At 40.0% G+C, this 16,638-nt stretch overlaps 1 protein-coding gene across 3 annotated transcripts in view; it reads left to right on the forward strand.

Moving 5' to 3' along the window:
• Positions 1-16,638, forward strand: part of Farsb (phenylalanyl-tRNA synthetase subunit beta) — a 62,888-nt gene that overhangs the window by 33,533 nt on the left and 12,717 nt on the right. For all 3 annotated transcript variants that reach the window (XM_040753240.1, XM_040753242.1, XM_040753241.1), the window contains exons 15-16: positions 3,225-3,342; positions 13,338-13,493. In XM_040753240.1, coding sequence (XP_040609174.1) covers positions 3,225-3,342; positions 13,338-13,493 — 274 coding nt within the window. The remainder of the gene's footprint in view (positions 1-3,224; positions 3,343-13,337; positions 13,494-16,638) is intronic.

The following is a 16,638-nucleotide window of genomic DNA, read 5'->3' on the forward strand; positions in this document are numbered from 1 at the left end:
GCAGTTTCATTTATCAAGTGTGACACAAATTTTGTATTTCTCAAGATTTCTGTAACTTACATTCTTCAGAGTTTGTGTCCTGTCTGCTCCACTTTATATAAATGGAGGGAAAGCAGATCAGAGATGCATTAGCTGCTGCCATAAATAGCAGTGGCTTAGTGCACTCAAGAGTCAGTATTTCTGCATAAATACTTGGAGATGATAGGGAATAGCCTGTAAACTTGGCAGCTTTTGCATTACCCTTGTTTTACTTCTCCATTCTGCCATTACTAAATGCAGTGAACAGTTTGTACTTGCTTATGGTTAAATTAAATTGAACGTATGATTTGGTTATAAGACTGTTCTTTCCCTGTGTAATTCTTAATTTTGGGTTCTTCTCTAACAGTAAAGAATAGGCAGGAGAAGAAAAACATTTAGGTAAAATGTATAAGGTTTTTTGTTTAGCCACCCTTTAAGTTTCTCTCTGTAAGCCTTTTTTTTTTTTAATTCCCCAAAGTTGTAGCACATTACATAGAAGTGGAAAGGAAAGATCTCAGTGGCTATTTCTCAATACACTGTTCATATTCATGAGAGTCATATATGCCATTCCCAGAGAGGATATGGTTGGCCTCTTGGGACTTATAAACAGTCCCAATTTCTGAGAATGTTAATTTATGGGATTAGAGATTGCATAGTTCCAATTCATGTGGGAACATTTATGTCACATACATGGTCCCTTCTTACATTTTTCTGTTTCTTAAAATGTTTCTTTTAGTGAAGCCATCTAATATAGTCTCAATTTGTAATAATGATGCTATTGTTTAGTATAGTTTAATGTACAAATCATTTATAAATGAGTGGCAACAAGTTTGCCGACTGGCAGCAGAATAGTGGCTGTGTGGGCTGACATCCAGACTGAGGGTTAGTGATCAAAGTAGTAATGTTTTCCTGAGACAGACAGTAGAGGAAGCATTAGTAGGCTTTTTATTATTTGAGTGGTGCCTTAGAATAGTGTTTGTTCAGTTTCTTTTTTTTTTAACACTTTTTTTATTAAATATTTAGATTAGAAACAAGCTTGCTTCCCATGTCAGTCCCAGCTCCCTCTCCCTCCCCTCCATGCCTGCTCTTCCCCACCAACCCCCTCAGCCCCCCACCCAATCCCCACTCCATTCTCCAGGAGGGTAAGGCTCTCCGTGGGGGATCTCTAGAGGCTGTCATTTCGCTTCCCCCCAAGTGTCCAGATTGAGAGAGCATCCCTCATTGTGGGATGGGCACCCAAAGTCCATTTGTGTGCCAGGTATAAATACTGACCTACTACTCAAAGCCCCATAGATTGCCTATTTCTCCTCACTGACACCCACATTCAGCGAGTCTGGATCAGTCCCATGCTGGCCTCTCAGCCATCAGTCTGGGGTCCAAAAAGCTCCCCCTTTTTCAGGTCACCTGTTTCTGTGGGTTTCACTAGCCCAGTCTTGACCCCTTTGCTTATCACTCCTCAAAATGTGTAAATTTTAATGCAATTATTATAAATAAGATTATTGAATATCCTCACTTGTCCCCAGGTTAGCAGTAATATTAAGTAAGCCTTCAAGTGGCTATCATTGTAAGTCTTCCTAGCTGTACTTGTCGTTTTTCTTTTCAGTTGGGATTCACTTGAGGTTATATATTAAAGTTGATTGAGTAGTCTGTAGGTTATTAGTCCGTTAGTTCACATCCCTTAATCTTTCACATACACATCCTTTATTTCACTTTATTTGCTACAAAATATGGGTCCTTTGTTCTGTAGGATTTCCACATTTAGAATTTTACTGAATATATTCTGGTGGTCTCCTGTGTTTCTCACAAATTAGTAGTTAAATATACAAGTGTGACCAGATTCAGGTTTTACATTTTTATGTTGCTGATGGTTTTTAACAACAACAAAAATATTGATAAGAGGGGATATTACCACTCTACCAAGGCAAATTAAAAAAAAAACTTGAGAGGTTTTTGTTTATTTTTGGACAGCCTCATTTAGGGCCATCTTAAAAGACGGACCTGTGGGAAAGCCTGTGAGACTTTTTCTTGATTGATGATTGATGGGGAGTGCCGCCCGGGGCTGGTGGTTCTAGGTGCTATAAGAAGGTAGACCGAGCAAGCCATGAGGAACAAGCCAGTAAGCATCTCCCTTCCACGGCCTCTGCTTCAGACCCACCTCCTCCCACCTCTAGGATCCTGCTCTGCTTAGTTCTTGCCCTGACTTCCCTCAGCAGTGGGCTGTCAATGGAAGTGTGAAAAGATATACACTGTTTCCTCTCCAAGTTGCTTTTGTTCATGTGTTTTATCACAGCAATAGAAACCCTAACTGAGTCACTCATTTAGCTCATGGAGGCCTCGAGCCTTTACAGAGCTGAAGATGGCCTTGAAACCGCTTGATCCTCATGCCTCAACCTCTGGTTGAGATTACAGACACACACCAGCACATCTAGTTAGAGAAAAGTTATCTTTAAATGTAGCTACTTGAGGTGGCAAGATGTGGAAAGGAGGGAACTCCACTGTGGTAGGCTGGAGACAAAAGGGCTTGCTAAGCAGCTCAAACTGGCCTTAAACCATGTTGCCCAAGCTGGCCTTGAACTCAAAATTCCCACTATCTAGCCTGCCAAGCACTGGGATTTTAGACCTCACAACCATGCCAGGATCAGAAAACTACATTTATTTGTTTATTTTACTTTTATTTACTATAAGTGGATGGGAAAGAGAGGAAAGCTGAGAATAATAAATAAAGGTCAGTTTTGAAGTAGACGATTCAGTAAGAATGATTGAACCAGCTAGCTCAAATCATGTAAGAACCAAGTATAGACTGAATGTGAGCACTTGGGAATCCAGCCTGGGCTACTTCAGTTACTTTGTGGAAGGAGACAGGATATAAAAATTTCCATATGTGCAACCTTGGAAGCCCAATTTAGTTTTAGAAATTATAATGAACTAAACAATCTTTAGGTAAGAATAATCATTGAGTTGTGTTTGCTTCTCACTTTGATTTTAATCAGATTTATTGGTGTTTATTTTGTTAATTTGGAATGGAGAATATTTTCCAGTTCTTTCAGGGAATTGAATTTGAAAATTTAAAATGACTCAGGCATTTAAGGCATTGCCCTATCCAAAAGTTTTCTTGTGAACCCAGGAAGTTGGCCTGCTTTGTCTCCTCTAACAGGGAATTTGTTGGTTTTTCTCAAGTCATTGCAAATTCCCATCTTTTTCTGTAGGTGGCGCGCACTACCCTTCTTCCTGGCCTTCTAAAGACCATTGCAGCAAACCGGAAGATGCCACTTCCTCTCAAACTGTTTGAAATCTCTGACGTTGTAGTGAAAGATTCTAGCAAAGGTAAGAGTGAGTGACCTCTGATTTGCATACTTAAGCATTTTTTATTGTGTGAATTTCAGCTCTGTATGGAGAAATTAGCATGTTCACACATGTACATGCAACCAGGTTTCTTCCATGTAGCTACCACCCTCATAGCATTTTATGTCAATCAAATTAGTACATCATTTTATCAGCACACCCTTGAGTTGGTAATTCTGACACTAAGCTCTACCACAGCTATGTTGTCTGTTGTTACACTTACCAAATATCCCATTTAAGTGTTCCAGTCCCTCTTCCGATTGTTTCATCAGTTTCTTTTAATGATTGACTTATTCGAATCTGAATCCTAGCAGTGCCTAGGCGTTGGTGGCTAGGTTTCCCATTTCTTAGAAAGAACATTTTCATAAAGAATTTAATAATCATGAGGGGTCCTATTGAAACTTCACCTTAAAAACACCGTAGTGTGTGGGAAATGTAGTTCAGTGTTGGTTTGAGACATGAGTATATGTATAAGTATGCTTGGGTCCCTGAACTCACCTCAGTACCCGCCCCCCAAGAGGTGGGGGTGGGGGAGAAGGAAGGAAGGAAAGATTGGTCTCCAGAGCACTCTGAAACATTTCTTCCCTTCACTCTGCCATACCTTGCATGGTGTTGTTGTCGGGCTTTGCTAGTCCAACACTATTGCTGTAACAGTGACTGTGAATTGTTTTATAATTTTTCCTTTTTTAAATACTTAGCGTTCAAAGTACTTAACTTAGTATAGCAAATATTGTGACCCAACACTTGGAATGCATGGTTATCTAATAAATATAAATTTAAGAGTTTTGGAAGCCCGATTTTTCTGGAAGTCTGTCTTTCTAATGCAAACTCAAGTTTGATTGATTGTCTAGATCTGTTAAGTGCTGTGATCCCTGGGTGAGCAATGCTTCAAGTGTCTGTTGGCTGATAGCCTTCCTTGGTCCTTTGATTTCATACATCAGTCCCTGTGATTATGAGTGGTCCTTAAGTCCAGGCTATAGTCTGTAGAATTTTCTAGCAGTGGCAAATCTATACTAAAAATTAGGAAATATTTTTTGTGTTAGGTGCAAACAATTTTGAGGATTTACTCAGTTTTTCCATGCATGTACATCTAAGAGTTCAGGGTGATATCGATCTGTCCATTTTGACTGTTTCCTTCCACATTTGTTCTTTGAGCTTCATATTGTCTTGATCCTACCTTCTCGGTGTCCTCATAATTATAAGTATAGAATTAAGGTAACAGCACTCTTTTCAGCAATGGCCCCTACAGGGCTCCCTCATGGCTCTTCAGGGCTGGGTGAGAGTAAGGAGCAGCCATGGGTCCCACACTTGCTGTCAAGTTTGTCTATAGCCATGGAGTAGTACATACATTGTTGTGTTTCAGGCCTGGGTATGTGTGCCTGAGATGGGTTTTGTCATTTGTTTTAGCTGAGACATTTGCATTCTGTTGTGCTTTTTCTCATTAGGAAGAACTTCTCTGTAGCTGAGCTCTGTTGTGCCTGTCTTAGTTGAAACCGTCCTACTGTTTTCTTCATGGTTCATTTCCATCCAATGCAATTTTACCCTTTGTCTTGCATTGGTTTATTCTTTTTCCTTAATATTTTCTATCATATCAATAACATTTGAAAAATGAAGGGAAGTAAATTGCTCACTGAGTCTGCCATCGTGAAAACACATTTCCTTTCGTTGAGATGGAGTACATATTCTGTTTAGGTGGGCCTGGATGTTATTTCATAACAAAAACTTCTCTTATGCGGTATTCTAAACATGTGCATGTGAATTCCCTCCTAATCATCTGGCTACAGGAAAAGGGTTCATAGCATCTGTAGCTGGGGCAGCAGCGAGTCTGGGTTCTGCAGACTGAAGCCATAAGGCTTTCCGTGGTACATAGTTACAGTTCTGTTTTCTCATCTGTACAATGGAGTAATGACAGCACTTACTTTATTAGCTGTTGTAAGGATCCAGTGGAACTGCATTTGCAAAGTTTCAGCCAAGTAGTAAGTGATGGCTGTTGTCTTTGTTAGGATGGTGGCAGTCCCAGGGCCAGATGATGCTGGCCTGGGTCACACCCATTTTCTGCTGTTGTGCTTGAAAGTCCAGGATGACCAGCCCAGCAGTGATACTGTGCTTTGCTGGGACAATGGGGCTTGATATTTATCCTAACCTTTAGGGGACTTTGAGTCATTGGGTTTTCTTATTCTTTTTTTTTTTCCCTTCTCCCCTTTATGAGAAACCCAAGTCATACTAACGTAAGACTTTATGTTTAAAAATAAATCATAGAAATATTGTCTTTGGAGTAATTTAACCATGTCTTTCTCTTTTTTTTCTTTTTTGGTGGCAAACTAGAAGTCTTCTCTCTCTTAGATGTATTAAGTTCTAGTCATGTGTTCCTAAATGAAACTTTTTGAATAAAAAAGTTGAAACCACCAATAGTTAAATGATTGAGGGATTTTCCAATTAATATGAAATTTCTTGAATTCTCCTTAGTGAGCAGTCCCCAAATTATGAGGTTTAAAGGGGTGAAGATGTGTGGCAAGCACACGCCATGTTGTCTGGTTGACCGTGGTGATAGGAAGGTAGAACCTAGTTTAGAATATGAGAGAGTGCTTGTTACACTAGCATGAAGCTCTGAGTTTGGATCCTCAGAACCTGTGTGAGAAACCAAGCATGGCAGCATGTGCTTGTAATGTCAGGGCTAAGAAGGCAGAGACTGGCAGGACCCTGGAGCTCACTGGGCACCCAGCACACCCAAGTTCAGTTTGGAGGGAATGTGCAAAATGTCTCTGGAATGTAGAGAATGGAGCTACAACTGCCAATAACTCATTCTGTGATGTTGGAAAACCCTAGCACTGCTAAGCCTCCTCAGTGTCTGCTTGGCACACATAGCTTCTGAAATAAAAATGGAAGTGGAATCTTGGTGTGTTTCCATGTTTTCCTGTCTAACCCATGTTCCTCTGAGAGCAGGCAAAGACAGCTGCCATTTTCCTGCTTGACCTAGTCAGACATTCACTCTATGGAGTCCTCACTGGTCATCAAGATGAATGAGGCTGTCAGGCTGCCAGTTTTGAAACCGAGTCAGGCACACTCTTCAAGCATTAAGACTTGCACTGTAAATCAGGCACACTCGGCTTGTTTGAGGCTGAGCCAGCTGCTGCATTTGTTGAGCCTCAAGATCCGAAGTTGCTGTAACACTTTTAAAAATTAGTCATGACTCAGGGGACTACACTGGTTTATCCCTTTTGTTGGGCAGAGTGGCATGTGTTCTTGCAACAAGAAACTGAGTACAGACTCTGCCCTAGGGTAAGTTTTTCAGTTTTGTAGCAAGGATGGTAGCGGTGGAGAGCATGCAAGGCTGCCCTGTGAGTTACCGCTTGGTTTCAGACGTTAATAGCTCATTCATTTCAATGTCAGGAATAACCAAACTGTAAACAAAATATTTTAAAAGCCAGAAAAACTGCAGGACCCCTTCATCCAAGGTTCTGCATGACACTTGTCTGTGGCCAACTCACAATCAGTCGCCTACATTTGGCTTCAGCAACAACATTTCAGAAAGTTTGGACTTGCTGTGCTAAGTGCAGTGGGTTAGAGCACTCATCTGGGGCAGATCGCTCTTAGCTCAGACCTTCTGTCCTCAAGAGTGGCTTAGTGGCCCTGCTTTGAACTCCATTCCCCTGCCTGCAGGTTACAGTTAAATCGTTCCCAAACTTCGGCATTGTCCAAGCAGCCTTTCTAAGTGAGAGGATGGTCTGGTTTTCCTTACTCTTTCTAAATGGATGTGCAAATAAAGAATGTTGGTTTTAAGCCTTTAAACTATTTCTTCCTCCTCCGGTGAGCACCTTGGCTGCCACAGAACATAACTATTTAGTTGTTTCCTCAACTTACTGTGTGCACAAATGCATACACATGGATGTGAATGTTTGTCTGTCTTGTATTACAGAATATTAAATATAGGTACATGCATAAGGCCTTGGGTTCAGTACCTAGCACCACAAAAATAGACATAACTGAATAAAGTAAAAGATCAGGTCTTTATAATTTTTGGCATAACTAGGTACTTGGTAAAGAAAGGCTCAATAAGAACATTTTATTATAGGCTGTGAATACCTATCTTCTGATATACTGTCCATCAATTCTGGAACTTAAGATAATGGAAGATTATCCAGCATCCACATGTGGAATGTGGCTTTCTGAAGAGGGCTTATGTCATCAGTCTGCATTAATTTAATTTCACCATTTCATATTTTTTGGCATGTAGAATTTCCAATTAATAATTCAAAAAACATGGGTGTAAGGAGACTGATGTTAATAATTTTTGAAGTAGCATCCTTTGCATATGTGATGGCATCTTAGCTGTGTAAATAAATCATTTTTAATATAGAAAGTTATTTTAGTGTGCTTGGTTCCACATAGTTAAGATCTGCTAACGTGAGTATAATGTACCCTGTCATGCATCCAGTACAGTATTTTTTTAATAGATAAAAATCCATTCCAGGTTTATGTTAACTAAATAAAAGCCAACCCTCAGGAATATAATTTTTTCCCTGTATGCATTGCGAATTTTAGAGATTACTTTTCACATTTGTTTCTTGGCTTTTCAGCATCATTTTAAAAAGAAAGTATGAACTTTGGTTCTGCAATATACATACATTTGAGGAAAGTTGTTCCTATTTTTTATGATTGAGCATATATTTGCAATATTTTTACACTTTTAAATATGTGTTATTGATTTAAAAATATTTTTTAATTAAAAAGGAGATCAGCAAGTGGTAGTGGCTCACGTCTTTAATCCCAGCACTTGGGGGGCAGAGGCAGGTGAATCTGTGAGTTTGAGGCCAGCCTGGTCTACAGAGCAAATTCCAGGACAGCTAAGGCTATACAGAGGAACCCTGTCTTTGGGTAGGGGAGATTTCTTCAAATTGTCCCTTATTCCACACCTAGAATTCATTGCCAGACCTCGTACATACCTGCAGCCATATTTACACTTCTGTGTGTAGCTGTAGAGACAGGTGATGCTTTTATAGTTTACACAAATGTGCTTGCACACGGTCTAACTTGTTTGAACACACACTGTCAATCTTGTTTGTAAGAGTTACATAATATCCCCCCATATGGAAGCAGAGACTGTGCCTCCTGTGAGGATGAAGGGATATATTATGAGACTTATGTCTTACAATGAGTATCATCTTCCCTTGTACAATTAAGTATTTGATAATTTAGTAAATTCTTTCCCAAAGTATTTTTAGCTGATTTTTTTCTTTTTTGTTTTGCTTTCGTTGTTTTTGAGACAGGTCTTGCTGTGTGACCTTGACTGTCTTCAAACTCACATCCTGCTTCCATCCATGACTGGGAGGATGACAGGTGTGAGCTAACATAGCCAGTATATATTAATATATTGTATACATTATTACATTGTATATATTAATTATCCCTATAAAATGAACTTTACTATGCCATTTTTTTCCTGCTCTTCTCCACCTCTTTCTTCTTTCTTCTTCTTGAAACAAGTACCTCTGCCTGGATTGGAACTTGTTATGTAGATCAGTCTGGCTTCACCGCCTTTGTCTCCCAAGTGCTGGGATTAAAGACGCCCGCCTGCCATTATGTCATTTATATACACTCTCACGATGTGTTTTTGTACCACCACTGCTTGTCCCTGTCTCACTGCTGCCAGTCTTCTCATCTAGTTCCTCGTGTATTTCCATGTCTTACTAACTTATAGTCCTGTCAGTATATCAGGTTCTTGTTCCCTATGTTAGCTGTGGCTTTTCACGGTGCTATGTTTCTGTGGGACTCTTGGTGCTTTTGTGGGTCACTTAGGTTGTGCTAAAAATCTTTAGGAGATAAATTTGAAGCATGAGTTATGTTTTTGTGGGTGTCAGTGTTGAAAATGTTGACAGGTTAGACTTAGAAATAAGAGTGATTTTCTCTATTTTCTGAGGCTGTTAATCTCTTAGCTCGAGTACTGTATCAGCCCTTGATTATTCTCGAAGCTTTTTTGTTCTCCACATTTACTTTCTTTCTGACAGCGTCTTTACTTAGGGCTCTGGGTGCATGTGAGAGTAAGGAAGACTCTGTACCCTGGATGATACCAGAAACCACTAATTCTCCTCTAATCATCAGTGCAAACAGGATGTGTGCTGCTCGGGAGCCAATGCCAAAGCCTAGAAAATATATGTAAGTCACATGCTAGGGACACCATAAACCATTCCCTCTTTTTTATTAAAAAAAAAAAAAGAAGTCATTTGTTGTATCTTTTGAGCTCACAGAACTGCATCTAGCCACCCTCCTTTGGGTGGTTTAGATCCGCTCTTTCCGGGCAGTACTTTGAAGTCTGTGAAATACACGGATAATTTAGGCTGACATACTTGGCAGGCCCATTGAAATAGCAGATTGTTTGATGGCATGACACAAGAGGTCTGTTAACTGAGTTATAAAGAACTGAGGCATTTCCAACAAACCCTAGCTTTGGCATGAAATCTAAATAGTTCTTACTTTGTGGCATGCAGTCTGTACTTCCTGTGATGTAATATGGCCTCTCTGTATAGAAGGCAAAGAGATGGGAATTTTAGCATACCTAGCCATTTTTCTGTAGGTGGATGATAGGAATGGAGGGTGTGGAATGTTTTAAGAAAATATAAAGAAACAAATATAAAGGGGGTGGTACCTTTGAGGAATGTGAAAGGCAATCATCGGTAGGATAGGGAGGAGGTACCTAAATAATGAGGTAAATACTTTAGTCCTAAAAGTCAGTGGCTTTTCTTAAGCCAATTGCAAAATTAAACTGAGAAGTTAGTTTATTGTTCTCCAGGCATGTTGTAAACATCCTGAAACCTTTCTTAAATGAAATAAATTTTAATTTTTGTCTTTTTGGAGACAAGGTCTCATATTAGCTCAGGATAGCTTCAAACCCACTATGTCCCCAAGGATGACCTTGAACTTGTGGTGCCACCATGCCTTGTGTATGCAGTGCTAGGCATGCAAGCACTCTAGCAGCTGAGCCACATCTCCAGCACAGTTTTTACTTTTTTTTTCTGTGATCACTGAAAGCACTTAACTTGCTTTTAAAATTCTATGATTTTGGTCTAGATATTTGACTGTTATCAAGAAGGTTCATTTTAAATAATTTGGAGATTAGGAAAAAATGGTTCAAGCCACAGTTTCCCAATATCAAGCAGCTTCTCATTTGCATTGGTAAGCTGTGTGAATGGTGGCCTTGCTGTCGGCTTGCTCTCATAGTGAATGTGGAACTACAAAGTAGTTTCAATACGTGCCTGTGTGTTAAACTGGAAGCATGTGACACCAACAAATGGGTACCACATGGCAGGAATACCCAGAAGCAAGTCAGTAGTATGAAAGGGATAATTTAGTTCTGTTTCATTTAATTTTTTCCCTTCAGGAGGGGAGAGAGAATGTGTGTGGGTGTGTGGGTGTGTTTGTTCACGTTCCTGCAGCAGAATTAGGTCTCTCATTTTAGTTTATGCATGCTGCTGGTTACCCAGTATTTATGCCTGCCTGACTTTAATATTGATCCTTATCCTTGCACCTTTGATTATAGAGTTTAGATAGCAGAGTTCTTTGTCCATAAAGATGGAAACAATAACTAGGGGTGGCAGTATGGCAGTCATGTCACCTCAGCTGTCTCTCATGTTGCCTTGGAATATGGCCCACTCTGCTCCTGGCCTGGTGTGGGAGTTGCTTCTCTTTTTCCAGATTTTAGTTATGTATTCAGAAAATAAATGCTGAGCTTGTGTGAGCCCTGTAGTGGCATTGACCCCCACTATCTAAGGAAAACTGGAGTGCCTTAAGCATAGCATATGCTAAGAGTGTTAAATGGTGAGAACAGTTCTTTCTCTGTGTCTGTTTAGTCAGAAGTTTACTCATAATGTAGTCTCCATAAATTAACATACTGTTGATGGACACAAATTCTGGAGTTAAAAAAATAATTTATTTCAGTGACTTAAATGAAATTCTTAAGAATCATGAAAACTTTGAAGAAATAGAACATCTGCTCGTTGTAACAAAAATGTTTCAAGAATCTTTGACTGTATTAGGCAGGTATATGGCCACATATGCATTTACCCTTATAAAGTTTCCCTTCTAAATCCTTTATGTCACACTTAGGGTAGTGGAGAGAGTGTGGGTTTTAGTCAGTCCTGAGCAAGTCCTGGTTTGTAACTTCATCGCTGTGGAATGGATAATGATTAGCCCTCGCTAGTTAGCTTGACTTGGGGCAACTTTACTTAATTGCCTTGAGGTTTGGCTTCCCCATCTGTTCCACAGCAGCAGTAATCCCGGCTGTGGAGTATCTTGAGCACTGAGGGTTGGCTGATAGGCCCTCCGTACCTGGCCAGAGGTTACCAGTGCCGTGAATGTTGTGGTGTCTGACTTTCTGTTTGTGCCAGCCATGGCTAGTAGCTCTTACCTGTGGAAAAGCTGTGCAAGAACTTTTGAGCAGTCTATGTGAACAGGAAACAAATAGCCCATTGTTTTCACTATCTTCAAAGACAGGCATTATCTTCTTTCTTTTTTCCTAATTTAAAAAGCAAAGTGAGGCCAAATGCATTCAGAATTTATATTAGAGCTGTGTGTCTCTAGGATCTGCCTGAGGGTTGTGATATATACCTAAGTTATATGCCAGTTTCAAATTAAATGGTGCTGTTGGCTTTAACTCTTCCTTTATGTGCTATGTACTTTTTAAACCACCATCCTGTAATCCCAAAGAGCATCATCTTGAAAACTCCCCATATCTTCCCCTTTTAGCCTCATTCCCCCCACGTCTTACTCCATACAACTCTCATCTAGTCTCAGTTGCTTCAAGTCTATTCTCTCATGGATCCTGTAGCCTTTTGTGGCTGGATTCCTTCACTCAGTGCATTGTCTCTGAGTACTGTCCACTTGTTAAGATCATTGACAGGTTCTGAGGTTGTATCGGTGGGTATTGTCTCATGGTCTTTATACGCCAGTTCATTATCTAATTACTCATTGGGGTTCATCTCAGGTTGTGATTTTTAGTTTGTCTTACTTTTATAAAAGGTAATATATATTAATCATGGAAAGACTTTGAAATAGTCAGAAGTAGACAAAAATTATCCCTATTCAAACATAACCTATAGATTTGTTTCTTTTGAGTCTTTTTTTCCTCCAATGCATAGTTCTTCTCACAGTTTTAAAAGTTATTGTGGTATTTTAAAACACAGATACAAGCTGACTGTACAGCACAGCAGCAGTACTACACATTTTTGTGTGGAACTTTGCAGTTGTATGTGGCTGTAGCCCTGTGACCAACAGGGGCAGTTCTCCTCTCCTTCCCATCAGCCCTGGAAGTCACCCTCCCAACTCTTCCTGGGGTAGTGTGACTGAGGTGTGACTGAGGTGAGAGTGAGTGAGGTGTGGGCTCAGGGGAGTGTCCTTATCTTGCACACACAGTCCTGTTCTTAGTCATCTAAAAAAACAAATGACTTCAGTACCTCATATGTGGGGGTCATGTAGGCTTGCTCTCTTGGCATGCTTCAGGGTTGATCCATATCACAATAGCTTCATATCTTTTTTTTACATCTTCCATTTTAAAAAAGACTTATTTTATTTTATGTGTATGAATGTTTTGCTTACATGTTTGTCTATGCACCACATGCATGCCTGGTGCCCTTGGCGTTCAGAAGAGGGTGTCAAATTCCCAGGAACTGGAGTTATGGATGGTTGTGAGCTACCATGTGGGTGCAGGGAACCAAACCTGGGTCCTCTGTAAGAGCAACAAGTGCCCTTAGTCACTGAGTCTTCTGTTCAGCTTCTCATTCTATGTTATAATTGTGAAGGTTTATTTAGAATTTGGTGGCTGAAAAGTTTGAACTGACCATGAATTTCTGAGGCTGAACACTTCTCTTCATGTCAAATAATTTGTTGTCTGTTTTTGTTAGCTTTGTACAAGTTTGGTTGGAATGAGCCACTTTCTTAAATAATGGTTACTGTGACCTGATGATCAGTTCTTTTTGCTTTTCTAGATGTAGGTGCGAAAAACTACCGGCATCTCTGTGCTGTTTACTACAACAAGAATCCTGGGTTTGAGATCATCCATGGGCTGCTGGACAGAGTTATGCAGCTGCTCGATGTACCTCCTAGTGAGGAGAAGGGGGGCTATGTGATCAAAGCATCGACAGGTAAGATGCCAGGGTTGGGGAAACATGATGAAAGGCCACATCCTGGTTTTGATAAAGTTCTGTTTGCTTCATTTTGTTTTTGATTTAGACAGCGTGGGCGGTAAAGGAGAGAGAACTTTATTCCAATTAATTGTTAGTATTTGCTAGAAAATATTCCCTTTTCCTCCAGCACCTCAAGAGGTTGTTTTTCAGAACTGTTAGGAACTGTACAGTGTTGCTTCTGCATAGCTGAGCTGTGGTAACCCCCATGTCACCATTATGCCCCAGCACTGGTTAGCTGGAAAGCCCACGCTACAAGTTCAGGTGACCTGAAATGCAGTCTGTGTGTCTGAAGCTTGAGGCAAGGCAAAAAGAAAACGATTGTGAAAACTTAACTCTTAAGGTGCAAGGTGGGATCCACTGTCCAAAAGCCCAGGCCAGTCTCTGGCTTTAATTCAGGCCAGCTAAATGCTTTGTGTGTCCCTAACGTTTTTCCTTGTGTGAGGAGGTCTGAAGCTTTTGCTTTTTGTTGTACTGTAGCTTGAATCTAAGTTTATTTTCTTTGACAAGAGATCTAAAAACAATTGAAGCAAAATATTCTTACTACTCATTCCTGCTGTTTTTTAATGTCTGCATTTGGTATCCTAAATTTCTACCAGAACTTTCATTTTTAAGTTATTTAGCAGTGTTATTTATAGTGAGATTTGGTGAGTAGAAATTTTGGGGGTTTGCTTATATTTATTTTTCTTAATCCTCAGAGATTTTTTTATGGCTTGTTTTTCATTTTGAACCATTTTTTGAAAATAGCTTTGAAATATATAGTTATGTTGGGTTATTTGCTCAAATAAATTGAGATGTTTAATAGTAGAAGGCATTAGACATTTTTCTACAATTCTCATTGGAGATGACACAGTGAAAATGAGTTATGCTCACAGAATAGAGTCCAGACTGGATCTTAGAATCTATCTAGTGTAACATTTGGGCTTTACAAGTGAAGGAATTAAAGAAAGACAACCTATATGAATTGGCCCTGGTTAGTCATGTCAAACCCAGGCTTTTCTACTAGTTGCTTCCAGGGCTCTTACATGCTCAATCAGCAGCTTACCGTCTAAAATCTCCTCCAAAATTAAAACATTGGTGAGTTTGTGGGAAGTGATAGGGTCTTTGAAAGAATAGGTGGATCTGGAGACTGCCCAACAGAGCCCTTAGACAAATGGAAAGGCAGGTACTGTAGGGTGGTGAGAGTAGAATGCCATTTGTTTGACTGCGAGCTGTGGAAGGAGTTCTGAATGCTGGCAAGTGGCTTCAGCTACCTAGAGGGGAAGGGTGGAAGCCGCTGCTTCTTTTGAAGCAGGTGAGTGGCAATCGGTCCGTACTTCGCTGGGATTAATGCCCATGGGCGGGGAGGCGTGAAGAACAGTGGTGTAAATGAATGGAGGGAAGGCATTGCCGGGCGCTGGAGAAGAGTGAGACCAGTGCTCCCCTGTGAGTAGGAAGACCGATGGGCGAGTGCCCTGGAGATTTCACAGTCCATACCACTGAGAGCCGTGTATGACATAGTCAGTAAGTGATGATCTAAAAATTGAACGTTTGTAATTTCAAACGGAGTAATTTGAATCCTGTGGATATTAAAGTTTAAACAATAGAGAACTTATTAACATCTAACTTCCCCAGTAGCAAATAATCTGCTATTTTGGCCCTGAATTGTTTTTAAATTACAAAATACATCCCCCTTCCCCTTTCATTTTTTGAGACAGTTTCGCCATGTAACTCTTACCTCACTATGTAGACCAGTCTGGCTTGAACTCACAGAGACTGGTCTGCTTCTGCCTCCTGTTTGAATCTAGGATTAAAAGCATGTGCTACCACACCCACCCAGTGATTCTAACTTTCTTAATTACTTGTAGATCTTTATGTGTAAATTGTTACCCTTCCCCCCCCTCTACTTTTCAGTGCTGGAGACCTTGGGCAGTTTTAGTAAACTTTCCACCACTGAGCTACATATACCCTTAGCCCTTGGCTTTTTGATGCAGGATCTGCCTGGTTAGGCTAAACTTGCCTTCCTTTTTTTTTTTCCCTTTGTCCTTTCTCCTTTGCCTCCTGAGTGCAGAGATGATTGACTGGAGCAACCACACCCATTACTTTGGTTTTTTTTTTTTTTGTTTGTTTTTTTTGTTTTTGTTTTTACGAGACAGGGTTTCTCTGTATTGTTTTGGAGACTGTCGGTCCAGCCTGGCCTCGAACTCACAGCGATCCTCCTGCCTCTGCCTCCCTAGTGCTGGGATTAAAGGCATGCACCACCACCGCCCGGCCTATTACTTTGTTTTTTTATATAAGTATTTAAGTTTAAGGTTTAATTCTCTTTTTGAATCTATATTTGGCTGTCCAATACCAGTGTTTTAAAATTTTTATGACTTTGAAAAGCTTTGACAGAACTTTTACACATGGGTAGCCTTGATCGGTATTTTCTAATGTATTCAACTGGATTTCTTTGCAGAGAAGAGGGAAATTACTTTTGTTTCCCATCACCATCAGTGACTATATCCAGCTCCCTGGATTTTGGGGCATGTGCCTAGTTCCTGGGTGCTTTTTTCATAGGGTGTTTTTTGTAAGAGCTGTCAAGCCAAGGACAATTAGTGTCATTATAAATTTCCTTGCCCACCTATTCTTCATTTTTCGTAAGGATTTCTTAGTCGGTTTTGATTATTGAATGACAAATATGATTGTCTTTTTTTATGGTCAGAAAAATCAAGGTCTGAATACATGGCTTGTCAAAATAAGTTAGCAGAAAGCCAGGATTTGTCCCTCTGATATGTATGCATATATACCACAACTAAGGAACAAAAACTGTCTTCCAGACTCCTGAGTCAGTCTGTTAGCACAGGGATTTAGTTGTTAGTATGTTTTTAGCTATATCTTTTCTTCAAGCTTACTGTTATTTTACATATATGCACACAGTAGGAAAGAATATGTGTGTTAGGACATGGTTTTCAGAGGAGGGCAAGTACAGACAAAATAAGAACTTCTGTTTCATGCCACTTTTGAATACTGAGCTGTCTTCTGTTATTCCAGCTTATGGTTTACTTTTTAATAATTAAAGATCCCTAGTGGCTTTGCAGTTATATTTTAGCTTAGTCTGTTTAGCAGAGTTTCTTGCTCACATCAG

The sequence above is a fragment of the Mesocricetus auratus genome, unplaced genomic scaffold, assembly GCF_017639785.1.
Source record: "Mesocricetus auratus isolate SY011 unplaced genomic scaffold, BCM_Maur_2.0 Super-Scaffold_100010, whole genome shotgun sequence".
Lineage (NCBI taxonomy): Eukaryota > Metazoa > Chordata > Mammalia > Rodentia > Cricetidae > Mesocricetus > Mesocricetus auratus.